This window comes from Falco rusticolus, chromosome 1, assembly GCF_015220075.1.
Source record: "Falco rusticolus isolate bFalRus1 chromosome 1, bFalRus1.pri, whole genome shotgun sequence".
Lineage (NCBI taxonomy): Eukaryota > Metazoa > Chordata > Aves > Falconiformes > Falconidae > Falco > Falco rusticolus.
The window spans coordinates 26,715,450-26,742,215 of record NC_051187.1 but is presented as its reverse complement, the minus strand read 5'-3'; the positions used below and the strand labels follow the sequence as shown (position 1 = coordinate 26,742,215).

General features: G+C 61.3%; 1 protein-coding gene across 1 annotated transcript; it reads right to left on the bottom strand.

Annotated features, from left to right (window-relative positions):
- Nucleotides 1-189: 189 nt before the first annotated feature.
- On the bottom strand, nt 190-24,348 carry ELN (elastin). Its single transcript, XM_037375208.1, has 35 exons — nt 24,168-24,348; nt 17,295-17,348; nt 16,798-16,824; nt 16,596-16,628; nt 15,323-15,367; nt 14,594-14,686; nt 14,111-14,170; nt 13,933-13,998; nt 13,801-13,848; nt 12,571-12,642; nt 12,303-12,329; nt 12,023-12,094; nt 9,018-9,059; nt 8,504-8,572; nt 8,181-8,225; nt 7,962-8,042; nt 7,806-7,865; nt 6,788-6,892; nt 6,645-6,695; nt 5,086-5,217; nt 4,951-5,004; nt 4,688-4,810; nt 4,517-4,576; nt 3,823-3,945; nt 3,554-3,607; nt 3,190-3,324; nt 2,971-3,018; nt 2,505-2,546; nt 2,256-2,315; nt 1,781-1,822; nt 1,656-1,682; nt 1,350-1,391; nt 1,107-1,136; nt 938-988; nt 190-824 (listed from the first exon to the last, which is right to left on the bottom strand). The coding sequence occupies exons 1-35, from the start codon at nt 24,244-24,246 to the stop codon at nt 775-777; spliced, it is 2,202 nt and encodes a 733-aa protein (XP_037231105.1). The 5' UTR covers nt 24,247-24,348; the 3' UTR covers nt 190-774.
- Nucleotides 24,349-26,766: the final 2,418 nt, after the last annotated feature.

The window sequence follows — 26,766 nt, the reverse complement described above, 5'->3', positions numbered from 1 at the left end:
CCACCCACTGTGTCCCAGGGCTGTGACCATGCAGTGGGCCACACCACATCCCTGGACCAAGGACCCAGGGCATCCCCAGGCTCAGGCAGACCCATGGGCACAGGACATGGGGCAGTGCCACCCACTGGCCTGGGTCACCTGTCACTGCCACCACCACAGAGGGGTCAGGGACACAGAAGAGAGCCAGAGTCCTTTAAAAACTTGTCCTTTATTAGTCTGTTGGAAGCGAGTCCCTCCGTATAGGGCGTCCTACCCAGTTATAGCAAAGTGAGTAACATGACAGGACAGAGCCCCTCCTGCCTGCGCCCCCCCCAGGCCGGGGGGAGTGTGGGGACTGGCTGGGGTGGGGGGAGGCCAGGCCGATGGGGACATCCCTCCCTGCCGCTGGGACCCCCTTCCCTCCCTCCCTCCAATGTGAGGTACGCCTCATCCTGCCCCCTCCCCCTGTGGGGTCAACTCTGGGGCTGGGGGGGGGCGGGGGCTGTGACACCCCACGACCCTCCCAAATCCCGCAGGGAGCGATAGCACCAAGGGGGACAGCTGCTCCCCGCAGTTTATTCCGCACTCCCTGCCGGGACAGAGGGGCTGGCAGGGGGACAGGTGCTGCCAGAGGCACGGGGTCCCTCCTGGGAATGTGGGACCGGGAATGGCCCCGCGATGGGAGCGGGGGTCCAGGGTTTTGGGGAGGGGGGGTGTCTCAGCTTTGCTTGGGATGTACATTCTGGACCATGCAGTAGCACCAAAGTTCATGAGGTCATCAGTGATGGTGAGTGGTTACTTCCGCTTCCTCCCGCAGTACTTCCCTTGTGCGCAGCCCACGCCACCTGGGGGGGATGCACAGGGTGAGCCCCCCCCTGCACCCCCCGAACCTCTCGGTGGGGGGCGGGGTGCAGGAGCCGGCCCCAGCAGGTGGGAGTCACTAGGCGGCAGCACTTACCTCTAAAGCCCAGGGCACCAAGAGCTCCTCCGAAGGGCTTGGGGGGCTTCCCTGTAGGGGGGAGGCAGAGCAGGGTGAGTGGGACCCCCACCCCACTTGGCTGCTGGGTGCTGGGGAGATATGCATCCCCCACCCCAAAAAATGCCCGACTTGGGGGATGGACACTCACCACCGAATCCCAGCTGGCCAGCGACCCCACCTGAAAGGAGAGCAAAGCCCTCAGCACTCAGCCGGGACCCACATTGCTCTGCCCCGCAACCCCCAGCCAAGCACCCCCGGATCAGCTCCCTGGGTCCCCCCCCAGGCCACGGCCATGTCCCCATGTTCCATGGGCTGTGCATGTCTCCGTGAATCAGCCAGGGAGCAAGATGCGCCCCAGGTGTGTGCCAAGGTGCCGAGCTGGGTATGGTACCTGGAAATATCGGTGATACGCCGAAGCCGGGAACTCCAGCTCCTGGGGAAAAAGCAACAGCCAGTGACAGCCTGTGACAGCAGTGCTACCCTAGCCCTGCCTAGCTGGGGACATTCTGGCTGAGGACCCTTCCTCACTGCAGGGACAGCTCCTGCAAAAGCCCCTGTCTGCACCATGGCACCCGTCTGGCTTCAGGGTGCCCTCCCGGACAGTGTCGTGCCCAGCAGGGGACGGCAGCAGAGTGGGGACAGCAAGCGGGGATGAGCACAGCATGGTAAGGGACATGCTTCCACCCCAGCCCCAAACCTGGCTGCAGCCCCCCAGCACCAAAACCTGTGGAATGGGAGAGCCCTGATAAGGACAGGCAGTTTGGGGACAGGGATGGGGGTCACCGCTCCAGATCCCCAGCCAGAACAGCCCCTGCTCCTTACCTGGCTTGGGAGGTTTCCCAACAGCTCCTGGATACAAGATCCCTGTGTCAGAGAGGGGCATCAGTGCAGACCCCATTGGGGCTCGCTGCCCCGTGGGCTGCAGCCAGACTCTGCTATGAGCCCAGAGGGTCCCCAGGCAGGAACCAGCATCTCCACATGTTGGGGACAATGTACAGTACCGTGCCCTGTCCCCATGGCATGGGCAATGCTGGTGCTATGGCCCTCAGTACCTGCTGGGTGATGGCATTCCTTTCTGATCATACCCCGGGAGCAGGGCAGGCAGCGGACACAAGATGGGGCACAGGGCACAGTGACAGTGTGGGGTGGGACTGCGCCGCCACTGGAGCAGACAAAAGCAACCCTGCATCCCCTACATCCTCTCTCCTTTTTGGCACTCTGCTAGCATGCTACTGCCACTCCGCTCCCTGCACCCCAGCCCTTGGAAGTCCTGATGCTAAGGGCCAGCATCACTCACCAGCACCGAGCCCACCGACTCCAAGGCCACCAGCTCCAAGCCCACCGACTCCAAGGCCACCTATGAGGGGGATCCTGGGTGAGCACCAGTGAGGACGGGCAGCATCATCTATAGATCTGTGATCTACTCCTCACCCAGCGCCACATGTGGCTGTCCTTCCTCGGGCAGCCTCACTCCCCCCAGCTTTGGCAGAGCATCCCTCTGCCTGCACATCCCCACTGCCTGGGCTCAGCTCCCACCAGCACCTACCTGGGATGCCGCCGACTCCTGGGACTCCAGCCCCGGGAACACCTGCCAGAGAGAGCCCATTAACCCCCGTCCCCCCGCAGCCTGGCACCAACAGCTTGGGGCACCCTCAGCCAGTTCTCAACCAGCTGGGGTGGCCCTGACACCCATCCTGGGTGTCGCTGGCATCCATCTCACATCACCCAGACCAAGGAGACCCAGAGGGGACTCACCCCCCTGCACGATGCATTGCTGCAGGGAATGCACAGTGGGAGAAAAATGTCCTCAGCAAGTCCACAGGAGGGGGCCCTGGTGGTACTTTGCACCCATGGGTGACAACACGCCACCTCCCACACTTGGCCCACCCTCCACCAGGGCACCAGGGGGCACACAGGGGACATGAAGCAAGGCCAGCACCCCAACAGCCACATGAGGAAGATGGCCAGTGACTACCCACATGGACATGGGGCAGCATGACAGAGCTACGTACCAAATTTGGGAGGTTTAGCACCAGGCTGCACTCCTACTTGGGGGATGCCTGCAAAGCAAATGGGGACACCACGGTTAGGACAGTCACCCCTGCACCCCTTCCATGTGCCACTACCCCCCATCCCACCTGCATCCCTCCACATAGCTTGGTGACTTTTAGCATCCCCAGCGATTGCTGTCCCCAAGCAGGTCCCCGACTAGGGTGTGATGAAGCACCTACCTGCCCCAGGGAGGATGCCAGTGCCGGGTACCCCCACACCCGGCACCAGCCCGGGCACAACACCAACACCAGGCGTCACTCCTGGCACTCCAGCAACACCAGGCACCCCACCTGGCACCCCTCCAACACCAGCACCTGTGGAGAGAGGGTGTGAGGCAGCATGGGGGTGATCCCTGTGTGATGTTCATACTCCTGTGGCATGATCTGTCTGTTGTGGAGTGCCCACCACTGAAGGCCCCCAGCTCCCCCTGGACCAGTCTGTGCCACAGCAGGGCTCACAGGGAGACCCCAGATGCCTACTGGGCAGGTAGAGCTGCCTGCTGTGGGCTGAGCCGTGAGCAACGGGCTTCTCTGGCCAACTCACCAAATTTGGCTGCCTTTGCTGCTGCTTTTGCTGCTGCGGCTGGACCTCCGACCCCTGAACAGACACAGCAAGAGGGGTTCAGTGTTTCTCGGTGGGTCCTCTCCAGCAGCGCTGGACAGACCCCATCCCTCCCACCTTGTCTGCATTCCCCAAGGGATGGCCATGAGTTACTGGAGACCACCAAGATCCTCCTCATGCTTGTCCTGCACCAGATCTGCCCCTGCCCCAGCCAGCCTGCCACCACCACCCACCTTCCTCCTCCTCCTCACCTGGGACACCTCCAACACCAGGTGCCAGGCCACCCACTCCAGGTGCCAGGCCACCTACACCAGGAGCCAGGCCACCCACGCCGGGAGCCAGGCCACCCACGCCGGGAGCCAGGCCACCTGCTCCTGCAAGGAGAGAGGGAAGGATTTGGGCTTCAGCTCAGGAAGAGAGATGGTGGAAGGAGCCTCCTGAAAAGGCATGGCAGGCTGGGGTGGGTGGATGGATAGGATGGGATGGATGGGATGGATGGATGGATAAACAATGAGGTGGATGGATGCTGGGGTGGCTGGCTGGATGTGGAGTGGATAGGTGAGTGGATGGATGGGTGGATGGTGAGATGGATGGATGGATTCAGGTATGGATGGATGGACAGCTGAGTGGACCGATGGATATTGATGTAACCATTTGGCGATGGGATGGGTGGGTCTTCTATGGGAGGGTAGATGGAGTAATGTATGAGAAGTTATATGGAGAGTGAACTTAGGATTCTCCATGCAGACCAGCTCTCTGGAGAGCACCCCCTGACACAGCCAGGGCCTCACTCCACATAGAGCCCTGCGGAGAGCTCACCCCTCGCCCCAGCCCACCGGGATCCCATGCAGTGCCGGGCCTCATCCCTGGCAAGGGGAGCAGCCTGGGGTGAGGAGGCAGTAGGAGGCAGGACATATGGGATAACCCGGAGAGACCCTGGCTTACCGTACTTGGCTGCTTTGGCGGCTGCTTTGGCAGCAGCAGCAGCTGCTGGACCTCCGACACCTGTGGGAGAGGGAGCGCATGAGGGGCAGTGATGGACCATGATGGCCATGTCAGTACCCTTCAATCAGCACATCTGGGGACATCCCAAGCATCCCTTAGACACCATCTCACCTGGTATGCCTCCGACTCCAGGCACCAGACCAGGCACGCCGACACCAGGCACACCAACTCCGGGCACGCCAACTCCAGGCACACCGACACCGGGCACACCGACACCGGGCACACGCCCTGCACCTACAGGGAGGTTCAGGGATGTGGCCAAGCAGGCAGGCTCTGTAGGCAGGGGCCCTGCTGACCACCCCGCCATCCACAGAGCCAGCAGTGCCCCGCACCCTGCAAGCATCCCTCCCTGGGAAAGGATGACAGTGACTCACCGTACGCTGCGGCTTTTGCTGCAGCCTTCGCCGCAGCTGCTTCTGGGCCACCCACTATGGGGACAGAAGGAAGAGAGTCAGGGGAGCGGCGAGGCCACGACCACCCCATCGGCTCATGCCAGCCTATCCACTCACCTCCAACACCAGGCACCACGCCAGGAACCCCAGCCACACCAGGCACACCAGGTACACCAGGCACACCGGGGACACCAGGGATGCCAGGAACACCAGGGACACCACCGATGCCAGGGACACCTACACCAGCTCCTGCAGGCAACAAGAGGGAAGAAGTTAGATCTCGTCACAGCAACAGCTGAAAGGTGAGACCTCATCATAGTCTGCTCTTGTCACCATGGCATGGTGAGAAGAGCACCCCACCACCTCATCACAGGAGAGATGCACAGCGGTGCAAGGGAGGGACTGGTCCCACGTCTCCCAAAAGGCCCCAGCAAGGATGGGAAATCTGCTGTTGTAAGAGAGAGGCTGGGAAGTCACCAGCACAGTGGACCATGATGATCCTCATCATCACAGAGGGCTCCAGATGGTCCTTATCATGGGGACATCAAGCCTTGCAGCCAGACAGGCCATAGAGAAGAAATGGCTGATGGTCTCCAGTAGCTGCCTGGAACAGCTGAGTGCCCTGGGTACTGGCCAGACTGGGAAGCTGCCCAGGAAGTGACAGCCTTGACCTGCTGGCACTTGTTATTGCCACAGGGACAAGCATCAGGTCACTTTTGGAAGGGCTGAGTGCCAGACGCATTGTCCTCATGGCCTCCTGCTCAGCAGGTGCCTGGCACCCCAGCACAGAGCACACACTCATTAACTTGTCACTGCCAAGTTTCTCCCTAAATCCCATCCTTTCCTGGGCACGTAGTGGGGGTTTTTTATACATGATGTATAAGAGAAATAGAAGAAATGGCCGGCAACAGCTTAGCCCCCGAAGGAAAGTAGCCATCAAGCATGGCTGCTCCCAGGGGACTCCCAAGCCTCTGCAGTATTGATGCAATATCATCATACATGCCTGGAACCTGGCATGTAACCTCTGGCACTGCCTTTTGGAGCAGCACATGGATCCTCCAGCCCTGTATGGAGCCTCAGGGCCCTTCCTCCTCTCTGTGCCAGGGCTCCCAGCTTCGTTGCTGCTTGGCCACATCCCTCACTCTGCTGGATACTGGAGCTCCCTTGGGTGTGGTTATGCCTGCTGGGCATCTGGGTCTTGCTAGACCCAAGTCAGATGCACTTCGTGGATCCCACCAGGTTTTTGGAAGGCAGTGACCCTGGGCAGGGGTCCCTCTGCCAGGGATCTCTGCCCACTTGGGCAGCGAGGCTGAGCGTGCAAGTACCAGACCCTGGGTCACGTGTGCTGCCAGGAAAAGGGATTTCATACAAAACCCAAGAATTCAGACAAAGTCCCAAGACACAAGTTTGGTCTCGTCCATTCACCTCCATGAAGCAGCCTGCAAAAACCCCATGGAGGGAGAAGGTACTGCTCTGGGGGTGAAGCCAAGCCTGGGTGCAGCAGCTGGGAGCTGGGCTGGGTGCACCCAGTCCCCAGATACCTCCCCATAATGAGCCATCAGGAGTGATCCCCAGGCGACACCCGCCTGCCTGGGGCACCCTGGGTGCCACGGGTGGAGAGGGTCAGCAAGGGTCCCCGGGGAGCTGTTTGGGAGCTCCCTGAGCACAGCACATACCGTACTTAGCTGCCTTTGCTGCTGCTGCCGCTGCTGCCGGCGTCCCGACTCCTATGGACAAGGGAGAGACAGACCCTCAGCCACCAGTCCCTGTGCCTGTTGCAAAGCCAGGCAGTGGGGACAGGGCTCCTGGGAACAGTTACCTGCCACCCCGGGGACACCTCCAACACCAGGCACCAAGCCGGGGACACCGCCAACGCCGGGTATGAGGCCTGGGACACCGCCAACCCCAGGCACCACCCCTGGTCCTGGAGGGAAGCAGAGCAGTGAGACACACACCCCAGAACACCCCATGCCACTGGTGAGGACATGGTCTCCCCTGGTGTCATGGCAGGCTCCCAGGCATCTGGCTTTGAGGTGGGCTCCCCACACCTCCCAAACCAGCTGTGCAGGGGACCTGGGATGTGCCCAGGATTGGGCTTCTCAGCTCCCTACACCCAACCCAGGGGTCTGGAGCCCACCCAGTCACCCAGGAGCTTGAGGACCCCAAGGTCTCACAAGGCCATGGTTGTAAATCCCAGCTGCTCCTGGGACTGACACATTTCCTTTTGATGCTCCAATGAGTGGTTATTTGCTACTTGTTTTTCTCCTGCAAAACAGCCCATGAGGGGAGCAGCAAATGCAAGGTCTGCATCACCAAGTGCATCCCTCCACTAACAAATGATGGGTCGTCACAGAGGCCATTTCCCTGGACTCCCTGCCAGAGCCCAGCACAGAAAAATCACATCTCTTATGGAGAAACCATGCACGATGGGGATGTACTGCCCCCGTGTCAGGCTGCTGCATTGCAAGGTGGCCCAGCCAGCCCCACAGACATCACTGAAAAAACTGCTTTTTGCAAACCAGGCTTTTGATCTCCCAACAGGCTGCTGGAAGCTGCCCCCAAGGGGTTAAAGCCTCTCTGCAGCCCTGGAGAGGTTTTGCACCTTGCTGCCTTCCAGAAGAGTGGCTTTCCATTGCCCCAGGCTCCAGCAAGTAGCTGATGATGCTGGGGCTGAGGGCTGGGACTGGGACAGCAGCCCAGGAGATGGGGCAGAGGGTGGAGGGGCAGGTGGCGAAGCTGTGCAGCCCCAGCACCAATGTACAGCTCTTCCGTGCCCTGAAAGCAAGCTTGGCCCCTCAGGCAGCTGCAGCATGTATCTGAGACAGCAGGGAACTCACCAAACGCTCCTGCCTTTGCTGCTGCCTTTGCCGCTGCTGCTGCTGCTGCTGGCCCTCCAACTGCCAGGGTAGTGGTAGAGAGTCAGAGGTGTGGGAAGGGGGAGATGACCCTCCCTCATCCCCAGGGTCAAGGGTCAAGCCCTGCTGTCACCTCACCTCCAGCTCCTGGGACCACACCGACACCAGGTACCACTCCACCGACTCCCGGGATGCCAGCCCCAGGTAGGACACCGGCTCCTGCAGCAGTGGAAATCATAACCATCAGTTCGGTGATGCGGGGACACGAGCAGCATCCCCACAGCCTGGGAGGGAGGGAGGGAGCAGATGCCCTTCTGGAGAGATGGGGGATGGGTGTGCCCACGGAGGGTGACTTACCATACTTCGCTGCTGCTTTTGCTGCTGCTGCCTGTGCTCCGACTCCTGGGGAGGGATATGGGCAGCCACTGAGGTCCTGAGACCGTTCCCACCTCAGCTCCCCCATCCCACCGGGACCCTGGGGCCTGGCCCCTCCTGTCAGCATCCACCCCCTTTCCTTTAGGAGGTGATGCCCCCTCCAGGCTGTCCCTGGGGTGACACGGCCACCCTGGGCCACCAGACAGCTGGGCAGTGCCCAACATCCCATCCAAGGACTGGCAAAGTGACCAATGGTGCTCAGTCCCCCCGCCACGCCTGTGCCAGTCTCCACCCTGGGAGCGTACCTGTTCCAGTGGGGTACCCTGCCTTTCCTCCTGCCCCGATGCCAGCTCCTATCCCGCCGGGCCCGAAGCCTGCAATCACAAACAGAAAGGCAAAGACAGGTCAGGCACTGGCCTGAGGCAGGGGGATGAGGCAGATGGAGCCACTCTCAGCCCAAAAGGATCTCCTCTGTCTCTGGCATCAAGAGGTGTGGAGGGGGATGCCAGCTCCCCCCTAGTTGAGATGCCAGTTCAAACATCCCTGCCTGGAGTTGGCCACAGCTCAGGACATGTCCCAGCAGAAAGCCAGCCAGCCAGCCAGCTGCTGCTGGTGCCACAGCATGCCTGCGGGTTAACAGCTCCCAGCCCCCTGGCGCAGGGTGCCAGGAGAGCCGATTGCTCCCAGCCGGGTCCACAGGCATCACAGGCATCCCTGAGGGACCACCTCACCCTAGGAGCGGGATGCCCCTCATACACGGCAGCAGTCAGCAGAGCCATGAGGAGCTACAACCGCGGAGCAAGGGCTACAAGCACTCACCGTAGGGCAGCTTACCAGTGCTGTAGGGCAATCCATAGCCACCTGGAGAGGAGAGAAGGTGGCGGGTTAGCACTTGGCTGCCGGTGGCTGTGCCCCCTCTGCCCTGCGGTGTAGCCCCTCTCTGCCAGCTGTCTGTGCAGCACCAGCCCTCAAGGCTCCTTCCGTTGGGATAGTAAATGCTCCCAGATACAAACCCCCATGATGGAGCCAAGCCAGGGGGTGCTCTTCTCCATCACCTCGGAAGCAGCGTCTCCATAAAGAGCTACACACTCCCAGCCCCGTGCCGAGGGCTGTGGTGCCCAAAGCCAGTTTTGCAGCAGCCTCTCGTGACCCTGCTTCAGCAGGGGGTCCCCTGGGAGCCCTGCGGCAAGAGCTGTACCCAGCTGTCTGCACCATCGCCAGCTCCAAATTAAAGGTTTTAATTGGAATCAGGGCTTGGGAGCCTCTGCTGAAACGTGACCTCATTAGGAGGTCTGCACGAAGGGATGAGGAGGGATTACAAGTGGGAACATCGCAGCCAGGGAAATAAATGTCTCCTTGTGAAAGAGCAGGATCCCACCACTCAGGACAACATGGAGATGCTCGTGACACGGCGGGGACCATGCACTTGGGAGCCAGCAGCATCGAGCTCCCATCACTGCTGGCAGTAGTATGAGGAGGAGTGATGGGCTGCCACATCCCCGATGGGGACAGCTTGAGCAGCACGTAGAGCAAGCCCTCCCACTGGAGGGGGTTGCACGCAGGGCAGGGATGCAACTGCCTGTGGCCAGGACGGGATTGCTCATGGCAAAGCATCTCTTTGGGCACGGGACACTATCCCCACCCACCAGCCAGCACGTGGGGACCAGATTTCCCTTCACCCTGCCGGCCTGACCCACCATGTCCCACGCCAGCGCAGCATTGCTGGAAGATGGGGGCTTTCCAGGCTGCAGTAGCCTTGAACTGTGCTGGGTATCCCCTGCCTTGGGGACCCCCCCTTGTTGCAGCACCTCATCAGCTCCTTGCTCACCCCAAAGCTGCAGAAGAGCTCAGCACTGGGTGACACTGTGGAGGTGACTCCAGGGGTCAAAAGCCAAGCCCTTGGGTCTCCAAGGGTTCTGCCAAGTCCAAGCCCAGCTCCCCAGCAGCTCCAGATGGAGGAGAGAGCAGCCTCCGCCCCAGGGCTGTGCCACCATCCTGCGCTGGCACAGGATGCCACCAGCACTCCTGGAGGGGCTCAGGGCTGATGGGGGCACTGGCTGGCGTGGAAAGGGCTTCACACAGACTGATGCCACCCAGCACAGCCAGGCAGTGGGGAGCAGTCCCCATCCCCATGGCATTGGGTGGGACCCTGATTTCAGCCACAGCTTCAGGCTGTGGCCCCAGGGCCACCTCCTGAGCACAGAGCAGGAGATGGCTGGGGCATTTGGAGCAAATCATCCAAAAAGGAGACTTTCCTGAAAATGTTATTTTCCCTGCTGTCCCCTCGTCCCCTCTCAGCCCAGTCTTACTGTGGCTACAGTGCAGAGGATGCAGGACTGTGTGACAGCCCCTGGGTCCATCCACAGCATCAAAGCCAGCCCAGTATGTCCCCGCACTGCCAGCTCCAAGCCCTCAGAGGTGACAAACTGCCATCTCCCAGCACCCTGGGAAGAACCAGGGTGCCAGGAAGCACCCAGCAGCTGAAACCACAGCTGGAGATACCACTGTCCTGCTGTTCCCCACAAGAGCTGTAACGTACCGATGGTGCTCCCTGGCCAAGGGATTTATTTAACGAAGGTTCCCCATAAAGTGGGTCAGCCAGCAGCAGCGTCCTGTCCGGGCTGCAGGCCACTGGTGGGGCCGCCACGGGATGAAGCCAGGCACAGCCATGCCATGTGCCGGCAGTTTGCTCTCCGCACCAGGCACCCCATGAAAGGCAGTCTGGGGTTGGGCTGCAGCAGGGAGGCCAGACAGTATCCGATGGCAGCAGGGCCGAGTCGCCCTAATGAGTGCAACTCTGCCTCCACGGGAGGAAGCTGATGTGGGCCAAGCATTTCTGCTGTCATTTGTGGCCACGGGCCCCGGCAGGGGGAAGCCAGCAGAGCTGCTGGGGCCAGCGCCCATGACGGCATGGGACCTGCTCCCTGGGGGTGGGCTCCCACTGCCAAGGCTTTTCTGCCTGCAGCAATTTGTTTTGGCAAGTGGGAAAATACTCGTGGATCTAATCACTTCCCAGCACCCCAGGAGTGTGAGATGGAGGCCCCTGCCCAGACCTGGCTGCCCTCCTCTTTGGGAATGCTCTTGGGACCAGCAAGCTGGCAGCATGGCCCTTGGAGGGCACAGCACCCGGTTCTGGCTGCCTGGCACTGTCCATCCTGGCACTGTCCCTGTGTGGGCACGGCTGGCTGGGGAATGGGCAGAGCTGGCATCCAGCACAGGGCTGGGAGATGGATGTCCCTGGAGCAGCCCAGCCTAGGAAAGGGTGCTGAGCACCCCCAGGCTTCCCTGGGCAGGCAGTGGGGAGAGACACCTGTCTGGATCTTCATCCCCACTGCCTGCCTGCTGTTGGTAGCCTTGGCTAGACCTCCCTGAGCCAGGACTTTTGGCCCAGGTGAATGCCCAGCAATGCCTGGCACAACTTCTGGAGCCACAGAAAGCAAACAGTCCCTGCAAGGGCTGTGCCTCATGCCAGGTGGAGCTGGCAGGGACAGCCTGGGGTGGCCTGGCCCAAAGCATGTCCCCAGAACACACTCTTTCCTACCTTACAACAGCTGGAGAGAGGCATAGCATCATCCTCACAGGCTGGGGGCAAGGCCAGCAGCAGCATCCAGGCAGCTGCCCACGGGGCTGCGATAGGCAGGGCTGCTGCTGAACACACCTGCCCAGTGTCCCTTGCCCTGTCCTGTGGTCCCAGGGCAAGCACCGGCACTGCCAGGTCCAGGGGACCCGGGGGCACCACGTCTTAGCCCTGGGGAACAGCAGGTCCATCTCCTGGCATTGCTGGGGGTCCTTCACCCCTAGCCCCGTTGGCTGTGGCAGCTTACCTGGGAGCTTAGGAGCTTTGATGGGATACCCCAGAGGGACACCAGGCTGCTGACCTCCAAAACCTCCCAGTCCTGCAAAGCCAACAGCAGACTCTCACCTGGAGCCCGCACCCAGGCTGCCACCAGTCCTTGCGAGAGGGGAGCGCCCCAGGGCACCCCGGGAGAGGACAGCAGGTGGCTTGGGAAGCCCTGAGGCATCTTCTGGTGTGTGGAGGCCATGGCTGTGATGAACAGGCTTGGAAAGGAAGAGAAGGACGGGCGAGAGAGACAGGACACTCACCAGGGATTCCTGCGAAGGCTCCTGCTCCTAGGCAGAAACACAAAGGCACCCACATGAGCCAAGGCTGGTTTCTGGGGTCCAAACTAATCTGAGTGGGCTGCATGGGCTCAGCTGGAGGTCAGCTTTGCTCACCCATGTGCCCTGTGGGGCTGCAACCCCAAAGGATGGGCTGGGGCCAGCCCCAGCAGGATGGGGATGAGGGCAGAGCTGGAGCCAGTCCTGCATGTGCCCTCCACCCCAGTGTCTCCAGGCGATCGAGGGGACCTACCTGGACCTTTTGGCTTGACTCCAGCACCTGTGGGTACTCCAGGCAGCACCCCTACACCAGGGAAGCGGACACCTGCAGCAGAGACCGGAGAGGCCAGGTGAGCACAGTGGGACGTTGTGGGGTTGCTGGTACCCAAGCCCCCTGCACCCAGCTCCCAAACCCTTGTCACCCATCTCTGGCTCAGCACTAACCCTTGTACCCTGGGACAAGGTACCCTCATCCCCCAGGGGCTTGCTGGGTCCCCCCTATGCCAGCCTCCCCGCACTCCCCGGGCAGAGCTGCTGGAGAAGGGTTTGCTCCTGGGACTGCCTGTGCTTTACAAGGCAGGGGGCAGGCTGCCGACACAGGAGCTCAAGGTGCCTGCAGGGTATATGGCACCCATGAGTGAGTCCCACTCGTGACCACAAAGCACCAGCCCATGCCATGGTATAGCCAAGCCCAGGCATTGCTCTCTGCCCCAGTGATGTGCACTGCTTCGTGCATGCTGGGGCTCTTTGGGGAGTGGGAGGGTCCTGTCCGCTGAGCCCTGACCCTCCAGGGGCAACAGGCAGTGCTTTGGCCTTGCAGTCATTTGGGTTGGGTTTTTGAGTTTGGGGTGGGGTTTTTTTGTTTGGGGTTTTTTTTTTTTTTACTTTTTACAAATGTCTTTCATTATAACTCACATGTTTTCAGACACGGAAAAGACATTCCTGACCAGCAACACACTTCTCCTTCTGACGATGTCGAAACATCTTTTTTTCACAAGTTTTCCTCCCCCAAATTACTTTGCAGTGAGGAATTCCTCTCCCCCCTCTGCCACCTCCTCCCCCTCCTTCCCATGCTGCCTTTGGCTGGGCAAGCCAGCCCCGGTGGTCTGTGCCAGCTCCTCTCCCAGAGCTGATGCCGCCTGCTCCCGTGGAGCTTGGCATAAGGCCCCTAGAGATGCCGGGTCCCCCTGCCTTTGGCATGGTGGAAATGTCACTATGGCCCCAGGGAAAGGGTTTGGAAACTGCAGGGTGCAGCAGTGATGGGGCAGGCAGGGCGTTAGGCAGGCAGGCAGCATGGGGCTGCTTGCAGCCTTCTGCAGGACAGGGTGCTCTGCCTGTGTGGGCAGGGCAGGCAGGAGTGGTGTTATAATGCCCAGGGTGCAGCTGGCCACAAGGCTACCAACTCAAACCGGGGTGCTGGCACCAGTTGAGGACACCCTCAGAGGTCGAGGTGCTGCCAGTGGGGTGGGGACCCCCAGCTCACCTGCACCAGGGAGCACGCCACCTGGGAAAGCTCCAGGAATCCCAGCACCTGCCAGGCAAGAGAAAGACAGGGATGAGCACGCAGCCAGAGCCATTCCCCGCCCTGGCCCCAGCTTTGGGGCCGTGCACCTACCTGGTACTTTGGGGGGTTTCCCTGCTGCACCAACCCCGGGCTGCACCCCGCCCGGTACCACTGCACCTGCAGGCAGCAGAGACCCCTGAGCCCCAGGCACCGGCTCCTGCCCACCCTGGCAGGCATGGGGACAAGTCTGCCCCAGGACTGGCTATGCTGGACAAGGGGTATTTCCTACCTGTGGAGACCCCGAGGCCACCAGGACCACCAACTCCACCCACGCCACCAATGCCAGCACCTGGAGGCATTGGGAAGAGGAGTGCACCAGTGTGAGATGCCACTGCTGGGCTATGGGTGGCCGGAGTGATGCCAAAGGAAGGGACAAGCTCAGGGCAGCTCTTGGGGGCAAAGGGGACACCCTGAGGCAGTACCAGGGATAAGTCCCCCAGACCTGGGCACAGAGACCAGGCAGCTCAGTGCCCTCTGCTCCTGAGGGCTCAGGTTTGGCCAATGTCATTTTCCTGGCACACCAAGATGTGCTAGGGTCCCTCCAAATTGGTGGGGATCCCCACAAAAGCAGACCCTCCCACTTACAGCCCCCCAGTTCCATGGGGAAAGCTCTCCTAAACCAGGCTTCCAGGGAACACCAGGAGTCCCTGGGGGCTGCCCGAGCCCCAGTGTTGCCTGGCCCAGCATTGCATCAGACACCCCCAGCACTCACCAGCTTTTGCAGCAGCCTTGAGCGCAGCAGCAGAGGCAGCGCCTGGGAAGACGCCCCCAGGAAAGGCACCTCCAGGAAAGAGACCCGCAGCACCTGTGGGAAGAATAACCAGCATGAGCATCCCCAAAAAGCAGCTGGCAAGAAGGTAACCTGCCCTCCATGCCGGCCATAGTGGGTGCAGGGAATGGTGAGCCATGGGGGGCTGCACAGCAGTGCCAGGGCTGGCGTTGAGCTGGGCAAGGCAGGGGTTAGCAGGCACTGCCCTGTCCTGCACCAGCTTCTCCCTGCATCCCCTCAAATACCTGCTCTGATCCACATCCTACCCATCACCAGCTGTGCTAGCACCACCCAGGGCACCCTGTGGTGTCATCAGCTGCTGCAGACTCCCAGGTCCCTGCCAACTGGTTCACGTGGCAGGCTGGCCAGCTTGTGCAGGCACTGTCCCTCTGCTTGCAGACCCCGCGGGGACCCCAGGTCCCTCCTTGCCTATTGCTGGTTGGGGTCACCCAGCCACAGTTGATGCCATGATGCTGGGAGACCACAGGGCTTCCTGTTGGCAGCTGCCAGTCCCTCGGGTCTGGGAAGGGTGCCCAGCCCAGATGGGACCCACCAGGCAGGCTACAAAGAGCACCCAATGGAGACAAGCCACATGCTGTCCCCAAGGTATTTCTCTGGGGACATCACCCTGGGGACAGCCCAGAGCATGGGCAGCCAGTGGTCTGTGCTCACCTGGCTGCAGGCCAAGTGGGCCGAGTCCCCCGAGGCCTCCGACCCCTGGAAAGAGAAGTGGGATGAGGTACGGTGGGGGGGACAGCCAGGGCCAGACGAGCAGGAGCATCCTGTTGCACCAGGTCCCCCTGGGACAGGAGCATGCCTCCGGGCTGGGCACCGGGAAGGGTGACAAACATGCCTGCCAGCATCCAGTGCCAGCATCCAGGTCCCCCATCCCATCCCTTTCTGCCTCACCCATCCCCCCACCCTGCCTGGCCACGAGGGGACTAGCCGAAATGTTTATGGCTGAGGAATGAGCCCCTCTGGCTCGGGCCAGCGCTGCCTTCCAACATCTGGGGCTAATCAGTCCTGGCTCCCTCCAGGCGCAAATTCCAGTGCCTTTGGCTCGGGGCACAGACACTGCTCCGGCTGGGGCTTCACAGCCGCGCCGCGGTTGGTTTTAATTATGCCGAAATAAAGGGCCTTGTTTTTCTTTCCACGAGCTGAAATCTGAGTAAACGGAGGTTGCCGGCCCCCGCCTCGGGCTGGCGCTCCCGCCGCGCAGACAAGCCGGCTCGGGGGGCCGGGGGGATGCAGCATGCCCCTACCCTGGGGCGCCGCGGGTACCCCTGGGCTGGGCAGGGAGGGGAGACCCTGGTCTCCACCTAAAAGAGCATCTGTCCCTGGGCCTTGGTAGGCATGAGGCATCTCTGTTGGTATCAGATTTGCCCCCCTGTACATTCAGTCCCTGCTGCCCCAGCACCTCCCCACCATGCCCCAGGCTCAGTGCCCTTGGGCTGTGCATCCTCCTGCTAAGCATCTCGTCTCTCTCCCGGTGACGGCCCCTCTCACCCCCTCATTTCTAGGCCAGACAAACCCCAGCGTCGGCTGCAGGAGCCCCAGCAAAAGCTGCTCAGCCACGAACACAGGCAGGCAGAGGTGCTGCCAGCTTCCCACAGACATGGGCTCCCAGTGGGGCTGAGTGAGTGTTGCCTGGCTTTACATCGTCCTGAGGAGCTTTGGCACAGGTTTGCAGGCAGCAAGCACCCCAAAAGGGAAGTCTGTGGGGGCTGAAGGGGAGAAGGGAGTGCGCCAAAGCAGGGCATGAGGGAGGAAGGCTCCCCTGTGGCTATGGGGGCTTGGCAGGGGTTAGTGTGGCCAGGCAGTGCAGAAAGTGGTGGTGGGGTCCCCTTGGCCGTGTGGGAGAAACATGAGGGCAACAGGGGTCAGGAAATATCCTGTCCACTGGCATGGCCAGAGATGGCAAGAGCACCAAGGAAAGGCTTTTTACCTGGTTTGAGAGGTTTTCCTCCAGCCCCAAGTCCTAAGGGAGAACATGTGGAGAGGGGTCAGAGCCACCCTTCCTCTGAGCATCCCGCAAGATGGGGCCAGCCTCGTGGCAGACCCCCTGCTCACCACAAGGCAGCTCTTCAGGGGGTGCTGCCCCCCTCCCCGTCCTTGCACACCTTGGGCAAAGGGGTATCAGCACTCACCTGCTCCCAAACCTCCAACCCCAGCACCTGCAAGCAACAGCACAGTCTTAGCACCCATCCCCGTGAGCACCCACCACCCATCCACCCACGCCAGGCTCCCAGGGGTCCATGGGGAGGCAGAGAGGGTCACAAGGGGATGGGGCACCTCCCCGCCCCAGGATGCCCCCAAGCTTTTGGCTGAAACATCGGGGACAGGCTGTGACCTCTGAGCACCTCCCATGGCCAGGGCTGGGAAAGGTGTAGGTGCCAGCCCTGGGCTAGTGACACCCAGTGTAAGCCTGGCACTGCCACCAGTTCTGTCCCCATGCCATGAGGCTGGCATTAGTGCAGCCACCCAGGGCTGAGCAGCCAAACAGTGTGTCCCCATGGCCCCTGATCCTGGCTGGCAGGTCCCCAGCCCTCCATGCTGGCTCAGAGGCACCCAGGGACCACCCAGGCATCTGCCCCATCCCCGCAAGCCAGGTGATGTCCCCCCAACACTGCCTGGACCCCTTTACCTGGGAAAAAGCCTGCTCCTGGCACTCCCCCTCCAGGGATAGCACCAGGGACCCCTGCAAGAAGAGACAATAATCATTAAAATCTCCCCAGGGATCCAAGTCTATCCAGCAGGTCAGGGTGGGGGAACGTTCCCTGGGATAGGGAGCTGCTCTCTGCAGGTGGGGGTGGGATGCAGAGCCCTGGGCAGGGCTCAAAGGCAGGTTCCTGCCTTTTCTTGCACACCACAGTTTCCCCAGTATGATAGTGGTGACGGGGCTTAGAGGTGCCCCAACTGGGAGCCGGAGAGGACATCTTGGTGGAGATGTCAGCAGGACTTGGTCCTGCATGGGACAGAGGGACACAGGGGTGGTATGGAGTGAGGCTAGCTGGTGTCCAGCTCTGCTTCCCAAAACCTGTCCTGTACCACCAGTGCCATCTCCATCACCTCCAGCTTCACATGGCTCTGGAGGGACAGGTCCAGGCATGGTCATGCATGACAGGGTGAGGCTGTCCCAGTTCATGCCCACAGCCCTCACTGGTCCCAGTCAATCCTGAGCATGCTTGGCTGTGGCTGCCCCATGCCCACGCTGCCTGCCCTGCCTTGCCTTACCTGCTGAGCTGCCAGCTGGAAGAGCCAGATCAGGCCAGCAGGACTGCTGTTGGACTGGGAGGACAGTGCTGACACCCAACCACCTGCATGCCTCTGCCCATCTCTGCAAAGCTAACTGCCCAGATCCCACCAATTTCCAGGACATCTGGAGCTCATGCTCAGACACCACAGCAATGTTTTTTGGCTCATTTGGACCCTGGCAAAGGTGTGTCTTCTGCAGACCACCAGGCAGCCATCTCCTCGGTGGTCGCCCCTGCTCCATCAGGGCTATGGATGGGGTGGCAGCTTACAGGAGGGTTGGCAGCACAAGGAGGCTGCAAGGCAGAGGGATGCTCCGATTCCCGCTGGAGCATGTTTTTGACACTGGGGGAGTTGCCATGGGGTTTGCAGTGGGATTTGCAGGACAGCTGGCAGTGCTTGCAGTGAGGCTGGCAGGTAGATTTGGGGGTTGCCAGAGGCAAGTGCAGCACTGCCATGGCCAGCAACCCCAAGGCAAGCTGCACCCAGCTCTCCTGCCTGCTCTGGGCAGAGGGGATGGAGTTCAGGGTGGACAGGCACTGGGGACCCTGTGGTGACATGGCTGGGACCTGAGAACCTGCTGCCCTGCTCTGAGGCTTAGCACCTCAGTGAGGGTTGGGGGACCCAGCACACCCCCAAGAGCTGGGTGCGTGCAGTGGCACAGCCCTGGCCACACCGTCACAGCCTGTGTGGTGCCCTGGGACTGAGCAGGGCAGCCAGTGCAGGCAGGTGCCAGACAGGTGGCAGAGCTGGCATGCCAGGGAGGGGGGCACATTGTGCTGCACATCTCCATCTCAGATGTGGTGCAAACTCTGGAGTCCCCTCTTGCTGTGCTCCTTAGCACCCTGCTTCACCCCGACATTTGCCCACTGCAACATGCCAGGGATGAGGCTGTCCCCTCAGCCCTGCTCACCTGTGTCCCCCACCACCCAGGGCACCTGTGACGGACCCCCAGCCCAGCCGCACAGAGACTCAGTGCTAGGATGCACCCACACGTGTGTCAGGACACATACAAGGGGGATGTCTGGCTCTGCGTGCACAGGAGAAGTTGGGACACATGCATTGGCAGGACACACACCCACAAACCCATCGGCAGAGGATCTGTGCCGGGACACATCACACAGCCCCCATATGCCCCAGTGATGCCAAAGAGTGGGGCTCAGCCCTGTGCCCCAAAAAAACACCTCCCAGGGCCTTGTTGGGGCTGGAGGTCGAATCCGTCCCTGGAGCAGCTGATATCCCCTGCAGTGGAGGGGACACGTGCTCGGTCATCGCTCAGGCCAGCCAGCTCACCCCTCTGGCACAGCACAGCCCAGCCCGGCTGCCAGCCAGGGGTTTATGGAGCAGCTCATTTTCCCCACACATTCCCACACCCACCCCACACCCACCCCACCACCCCCAGCTTGGAAACACAAATCCCAACTTCTTGCCTGTTTCCAAACAAACTCTGAGCAAGCGTCCACATATCGCCTGCCCTCCCCAACCCACCCTGCTGGGAGGGGATGCCCCACTGCCGCTGGGAGCGAGAGCCGGCAGGATGGCCAGGATCCGGCTAGGAACCCCATGCCTGGGGCCAGTGACTTTCCCCCACCAAGCAGGAGGGTCCCTGCTGTGCTTAGCCAGGCCAGGTCCCTAGTGCTGGGGTGACACCAGGCAACTGGGGACCCAGGCTGAGGTCCCCTATCCCTCTGTCCTGCTGTGCCAGTGCTGCCTGGCAGAGACCTCTGGGGAAGCTGGGGCAAGGCACAATGGCTTTTAGCCTTCCTGGGCTGTGTGGGGACCCTAGAAAGGTCCAAGTGACACTCCAGGTGACATATGCCTGCAGCCACAGCTGCCCTTCATTGTTGTCACCCTCCTGGACACTGTAGACCCTGGCAGGGGGCTCCCACTGTGGTGCCACTGTTACTTCCCCCTCCCTCGGCATCCCTCAAACACCATCCCAGGGCCAAGGTGCTGTGCTCATCTGCACCTTTTGGAGGATCACAGGGGATGTGCTGGTTCATCAACCATCTCCATGCCCAGATCAGGAGGCAGAGGCGATCAGCAAGTCCTGGCAGGAGCCGGGATGGCTGGGGGCAGCGGGATGGCTGGGCTGCGGATGCCATGCGGCTCTGGGGAGGTGAGGTTTTCTCTCAGGAGCATTGCAGGAGGCTGTTCCCTCCCTTGCCACTCTCCCTGACCAGCTCTGCTGCCAAACATGGCCAGCTCTGGACTTCCCTTGAAGCTCTTTTACAAACTGCTGTGGTGCTGGCAAAGCCGGACTCATCCCAGTGGGGACGGAGTGCCCGTATCTCAGCTTGGGGTCTGCTCCCCGGTGTGGGCACTGCCAGGGGGCACAGGGCTCTCTGACCTGCTCTGCTCTCCAACTGAGGACCAGCAGCCAAATTCACCCCAGCACCACCAGTCCCACCCATCGGCAGCACCACCGCAGCTCAGGTGCTGATAGCAGCCACCACGGCCTCCCTGAGGTCACACTGGGCTGTGGCCATTGCTCTCCAGCCAGTCCCTATCCTTCCTCAGCCTCATCATTCATCACCCAGCCCTCTCCTTCCTTGGGGCCGGAGCCCATAGCCTAGCTCCGCTCTGCTACCCGGTGAGGCATACCCCCTTCAGCCTTTCCATCTCGCATTCCTTTGGCACATCAGGGAAGGGGAAACTGAGCCACGAGCCTCTCAGCACTGAAGGAGCTCTGTGCTGCCTCTGTCCCTGCTCCAAGCCTGCAGGACTCCAGGAAGGGGGGTTTCTCCTGTCTCCCAGCTTTTCTCCTGGGCTGTAAGACTGCAGAGCACAGGGCTGGCCCTCAGCACCCCAGCACTCCCCCTGGGGATGTCTTCTCAAGCCAGAGGCAGGAGAATTTGCAACCCATATGTGGTAGGGTGTGCCAGCTGTGGTAGAGTTTGGCACTTGGAGATACTCAGGTTCTGGTGTGGAATAGGATCCGGTGTTTATAGGAACTAGACTTTTTTTCACATAGCTCTGTACCACAGGTCACTCTGCACTGTTCTGTCTGCACTACCTGTGCTGTTTCAGATTGACCACTGTTTGCATCATCAGCATCATTTCTACCTACACCACTGCTTGCAGCTTCCTTTACAAGCTAGAAATACATGTTTTCTCTATTCGACAGCTTTCAAGACCAAGACCAGGCTGGAGAATCCACTGCAGGACATGAGCTCACACCCTCACCAGGCAGCCAAACCTTGTACCTCACCATCCTCCCTGCACTTTGTGGGCAACCACTCCTGGAGGAGGTTTATTATGTAACCACCACAGATATTTCCCCTCTTCCCTCACACCACTGGTGTTTTTCTTTCTTGGGAGAATCAGTTCTGGAAACAGCAGTCTCCAAGCAACTTTGAAGCTGTGTTGCATCCCAGCCCGAGCTCTCTGGTAGCAGCTCAGGGGGAAGCAGGAGGGGCTGCTGTCGAGAGCCTGGCTCCTCTCCAGCCCCCTCAAGCATTCAGCTTTCATCTCTGAGTGCTGGCGGACAAGCTGCACCCTGCAAGTTGTTTGCAGAGGGAGCAACCCCAGCAGGCCAGTGCCTTGGGGAGGTACTCAGCTGGGAAGGGGAGATGCCATCCCAGCCCCACAACTGGCACTACTGGCCCTGGGGCACACAGGGGACTCTGGGTGTCCTCAGAGGGTCTTCATGGTACCCAGGCTGGGATGCCAGCACACCTGGTGCCAGCCTCTTTGCACCCACTCAAGCTGCCTGCTGTGGTCCCAGAGCCTGCAGGGCTGGGACCTGTGTCCCTCTTGTTCCCCCTGGGAGTGTCGCTCCTGCAGGATTCCCTGTGCTCCAGCACAGGAAGCACTGAGGGATGGATGGAAGCACTGAGGGACAGATGTCCCACTACAAATGCGGGGACATGCTGCACTTAGAAACACACAGCAGCTTTCCCAGGCAGCAGCCTGGATCCAGCCATGCACATCCCCACAGTGCCCAGTACAACTCTGCTGAGCAGCATGGGATGATCCTGACTTGCTGCTGGGAGCTTACCGACTACTGCCAACTGCTGCAAGTCTGGGGCTCAGCCCCTTGACACTGCTCTCAGGGGGACAGTCTGTGTGTGCAGGGGTCCTTTTTCCCCCTCGACCCTGGGATGTCTCAAGGGTCCCCTTCCTGCCAGGCTGGTTTGCAGCTGCACTGGCAGCAGGTGCCGGAGGATGCTGCCCTGAGCCCTCTCCAGGCTGGGTGCACCCCACGGCACCTTGGCATCCCACACACACTGTGCCCCTGGCTGTGCCTCTGTCCCATCTCAGTCCCCGAGGGTTGGCAGGGCAAGGAGCATGGCTCAGCCCACCCAACGCCATGCAGTACATCAGGCTGAAGAGATACTAGTCATTTCTCCATTGGGGAAGCATTTTCTGGTGTCCCCATCAGCACTGGGAGCATTTCCAGGGCCAGGGCCACCTCCTCTGTGAGCTGCTTCCCAAACCAGCAAACACCCCTGGAGACTGAGCCAGGGAATGGAGTGGGGCCGCCAGTCCCAAACTGCTCAAAAACTGCTGCAGGATCTCGCCCAGAGCCCAAAGTCCTCATGAGACTGTCCCAGCTGGCCACTGCTTGAGAGCTGGGGAGCAAAGCCACCGTGGTTCAGGAAGCCAACAGAGAACATCACTGCCTGAGATGGAGAGTGCCCAGGACTAAGATGCATCCCACCAAGCACCTTGACCCTGAGCTGTAGCTACCCAAGATCAGGCACTGAACAGCAGCTTGGCTTTACAGGCAGCTGCCTGGCCTGGCACCACTCTGAGGTCACACTGCCTGCACAGCCAGGGTCAGACCAGCCCATGGTAAGGGTCATTGGAGCCCACCACAGCAGGACAGAGCAGGGAGCCGCAGGGCACTGGCAGATGGAGCTGCTGGCTGCAGAGCCCTAAGGGCTCTGCCCTGGGCAAGGAGTAGCCCAGCCTGAAGCTGCCTGATGCCACACGCAGCCCTGGCACTGCCCTCCCCTGTCCACAGGGTCCTGCCCCCTCCCCTCCTCTGGTCCTTGGTCCTCTCTGGCTGACAAGCCTCACACAACAGCTCTGGCACCAACCCCATCACTGATGGTAGCTCTGCCCATCACACACCCTCCATGGCATGACACAGGGCGAGCACTGCCTGGCTCTCTGGAGGTGGCTGTCCCATCCCTGACCATGCTGTCCCCATCTCGCAGACCCTTGCCCTGTTTGGCCAGTGCAGCAGGCCATAAATCTGTTCTCAGAGCTGCTCTCCCCACCTCTGTGCATGCTCATGTCCTGACCACAAGACGCAAGCCGTCTGGTGGGCAGGCACCTGCTGCGCTGGCGGCTCCAGCTTTGTCACGCGGTGCCGTGGGATGTGCACAACTGTGCTGGCTTTTGCCTCCCCGCCCCAGCAGCGAGTTTGCTGCATGTGCATGTGCTGGGGTGTGACACAGCCCCTGTCACTGCCCGCCAGTGAGCCATGACCTGTGCCATGCACTGGTGGATGGACCTGACAATGGTGACATCAGTGCAGGGAGGATGGTACAGGGGCCACCCCAGGCACCCAGAGCGATTTGGGTGGGTCGAGCTGCTCTGCAGCTGCACCAGCCCAGCAGGCTGTGTCTCGGCCACACACTGCGCAGCAGCTTGCACACATTGACTGCGGGACGCACACCCCCCCCCACTGCCCCTCCAGCTCACACCGCCACCGCAGAGAGGGGGTGACAGGTGTCAGGTCCCCTGGCCCCTCACACTTATGTTCCCCATGGCAGCTTGGCAGCTACCCCCAGCTGCATGTGCTCTGCCTGCATGTCCCCAAGCCCCTTGTGTCCCTGAGCTTCTCATGGCCCTGACCCTCTTGTGTCCTCAAGCTTTGCGTGTCCCTGAGCCTCTCATATCCCCAAGCCCCTAGAGTCCTGCATGTCCCCGAGCCTCTCGCCAGGATGCGGCACCTCATAGCCTCCCCCTGACAAGTGCTTCATGCAAGCGGTGCCAGTCCCGGGCTGCCCGGTGTCACCCTCCTTGGTGACATTCCCCCCCACCCGGGCACGGTACATGCGGCTGGGGGGCAAAGAACCCCCCGGGGTGGTGGCACCCTGGGGACTGCCCTCCCACCCTCGAGGACGTCCCCAAGGCAGGGCAGGGGGGTTGCCTGTCCCTGCTCGGGGACATACAGCCGCGGCAGGCGTGGGGCTGCCCGGGGGGCTGCAAGGGGGGCAGCGGCCGATCCGTGGCCCTCGTGGAGGGTCCCCGCAAGCAGGGGGAAAGCACGGGCCGGGGCTAAGGGGGAAGGAGCCTTTTCTTTCCTTACCTCCTTGCTGAGTAGCCGGGAGGATGGAGAAGAGGAGGAGGACTCCGGGAAGGAGGGGTGCAGCTGCCTGCCTTGCCATCTCTTGAAGCAATGCCCCCGTGCTCCTGCAGGCAGTGTGTTTTATCCCAGAGCTGCTTAATTGTTGCTTCCAAGGATGCGAGGGGAAGGGGGGGGGGGGGGGGCGTTGGAAGGAGGGAGGGGAAAAGAGGAGGGAGAAGCGGGGAGAGAGGCTCAGGACACTACGTCATGAGGAAAGGGCAAGCACACACAAGCCTCTCCAGCCGATTGGGCTGGCTCAGTGGTTATTTTTTTTTTCCCCTTCCCACCCCCAATCCCCCGCTTTTTTTTTTTTTTTTAATTTCTCTCCTTTGCTGCTCTTTCCAATCCGGGCGCGCCCCTGCCAAAGCAGCCGGGAGCAGGGGAGCTGCCAAGGCGGGCTGCGGCGGGTGCAGGGGCGGGCTGCGCCCCCGCCAATGGGCCGCTCCCACCCCCCACCCCCCGCCTGGCAGCGGGGAGGGGGTCGGTGCCCAGGCTGGCACGGGGGGGCTGGCATCCCGGGTGGCACCGGGCAGAGGCGAGAGCCGGCTGGGTGAAGGGATGGAGGGTCCGGGGGGTGTCGTGCGAGGAGCCGCCCCCAGGCGCGGGGTGCGGGGTGGGGGGCCCGGGCCCGGTGCCGGTGCCCAGCTGCGGCGGGGCACCACCGGCGGTGGCCGTTAGGTGGCGGGCGCGGGGTGTCCGGCCGCCGGCAGCAGCGGGAACCGGGGCACCTCGCAGCCCCGGAGCGGTACCCTGGCCCCGGGGTAGCCTGGGGACACGCCGCGCCCAGCCTGGCCGTGGCAAGTGGTGGCCACCGCGTCCCCCCAGCCACCTCCAGATCCCGGTGCCACGGGGCGGCTCTTGCCGCTGAGTTGGGCTGCGCCCCCCTCTCTCCAGCCCCGGTTCATTCGCGGCCACCCGGGCTCCGACCCCCCCACCAGCTCTGAGATGCTCCTGCGAACCTAGGCACTGAGTGTCCGTGCTGGCCACCTCGCCCAGCCTTCTCACGGGGTGTCTCTGGGCAAGTGTCGGGGAGCAGCCGGGGCAGGCAGCGAGTTAAATTTGGAGAAGGGATGAAAAGCAAGGAGCGCAAAATCCCCCTCTCCCTACAGCCTGCAGCACTGGCCACACTCAAGCGTGGGATGCTGTCGCTGCAGGTCCAACACAGGGTCTTCCTCTCTTTGCCAGGTGCTGAGATGCTGCTCATCCCAGTACCTGACCCCCCCGTGAGCCCCAATCCACTTCCCAGGGAGTGAGAGCACGTGCAAGGAAATGCCCTGTCTGCACCCCCTTCCCACGGGGCCCCCGTGAGCAGCCCCCCCCCCCATTCCCCATGCTCCTTCCGTGGCTGTGGAAATTGGCAGCAAATTATCAGCAAATCCACCCAGTTCCTCTCCGCCTGTGAGAGGTACGAAGCCCCAAACCTGGACGCCCACTTAAAGAAGTGTGAGCTAAATCCATGCACTGGACGGCCCCTCTGGAGCCCGGCTGTCTGGCTTATCTCAGTTCCCACTTTATTTTAGAGAAAGAGCTGATGGCTGTGGCTGCAGGAAATCCAGGGGGTGGAAATTACTGAGCATTTTGCCCTCCACACCCAGCATTGGAACACGTCAAGGAGATCTGGGGGAACGGGGGGGGGGGGGGGGGGGGGGGGCGAGGGCGAGGAGGGGGGGGGAGACGGGATGGGACGGGGACACGGGGGGGGGGGGGGGGCGGGCGGCGACCGTGCATGAGTCACTGGCCATTCGGGGGGGTGGGGATGGACGACCGTGCATGAGTCACTGGCCATTCAGGGGGCTTTGCATGGATGATGATTTTCTGTTCATCTGCATCCTTGCGAAAGGTTGAGGGCTGGTGGACACAGAGCACCCCACAACGCGGAGAAGAGGTGAGCACCATCTGCCAAGCTGGCATTGCCGAATGACATAATGGTTGAGCGAAAACACACGCAGTCGTTAAACACTAGCTGTCTACTCCAGAGGAGTGACACAGAAGTGGATGGATGCGGGAATGAGCAGCTTTGCAGTGGTTCCAGTGGCCTCAGGGCTGCAATGTGGCCCATGGGATGCAGATTCCTGGTCAGGGCTGGCCAGGGCTTTGGGCAGCACATTGTCAATGTGTGTGTCTGCAAAACATGCAGAGAGCAGGGCTGGGAAAATGGCCTTGCTAGGAATCATAACTGGGGCAGCTGGCTGTCTCTAGCAGCTTCCATCCCTTGCCAGTGAAACAGCTCTGATTTTTGAAAGCGTGATTTGTACCTAGAAAGAATAGATGTGAGGCAAGATCTCCCCGCCCCTGGCACTCGCACCAGGGAACAGGATCCAAGCCCTTTGTGATTTGGCCAGGGCAGAGCTGAGCGCTTCACAAGCTGCCCACAGGGAATGGTTGGGAGTATTCCCCAAAGTTTTCAAAGTGTCAGGGAAAAGCTGTGTAATTTGGCACACGCCAGGAAGGCATGGATATGGGTATGGTCTGACGAGAAAGGAGGAAGGCAGAAAATGTTTCTTCCGGGGGGGGCCCACATGGAAAAAAGGGGTCTGCTGCGTAGTGCAATATCTGGGTG

Coding starts and splice junctions, on each gene's coding strand:
- ELN (XM_037375208.1), bottom strand. CDS start 24,246: ATGGCAAGGCAGGCAGCTGCACCCCTCCTTCCCGGAGTCCTCCTCCTC. Junction 6,893..7,805: donor AGCAAAGGCAGGAGCGTTTG/GTGAGTTCCCTG, acceptor GCTTCCCTCCAG/GACCAGGGGTGGTGCCTGGG. Junction 3,019..3,189: donor TGGCATCCTCCCTGGGGCAG/GTAGGTGCTTCA, acceptor TTTGCTTTGCAG/GCATCCCCCAAGTAGGAGTG.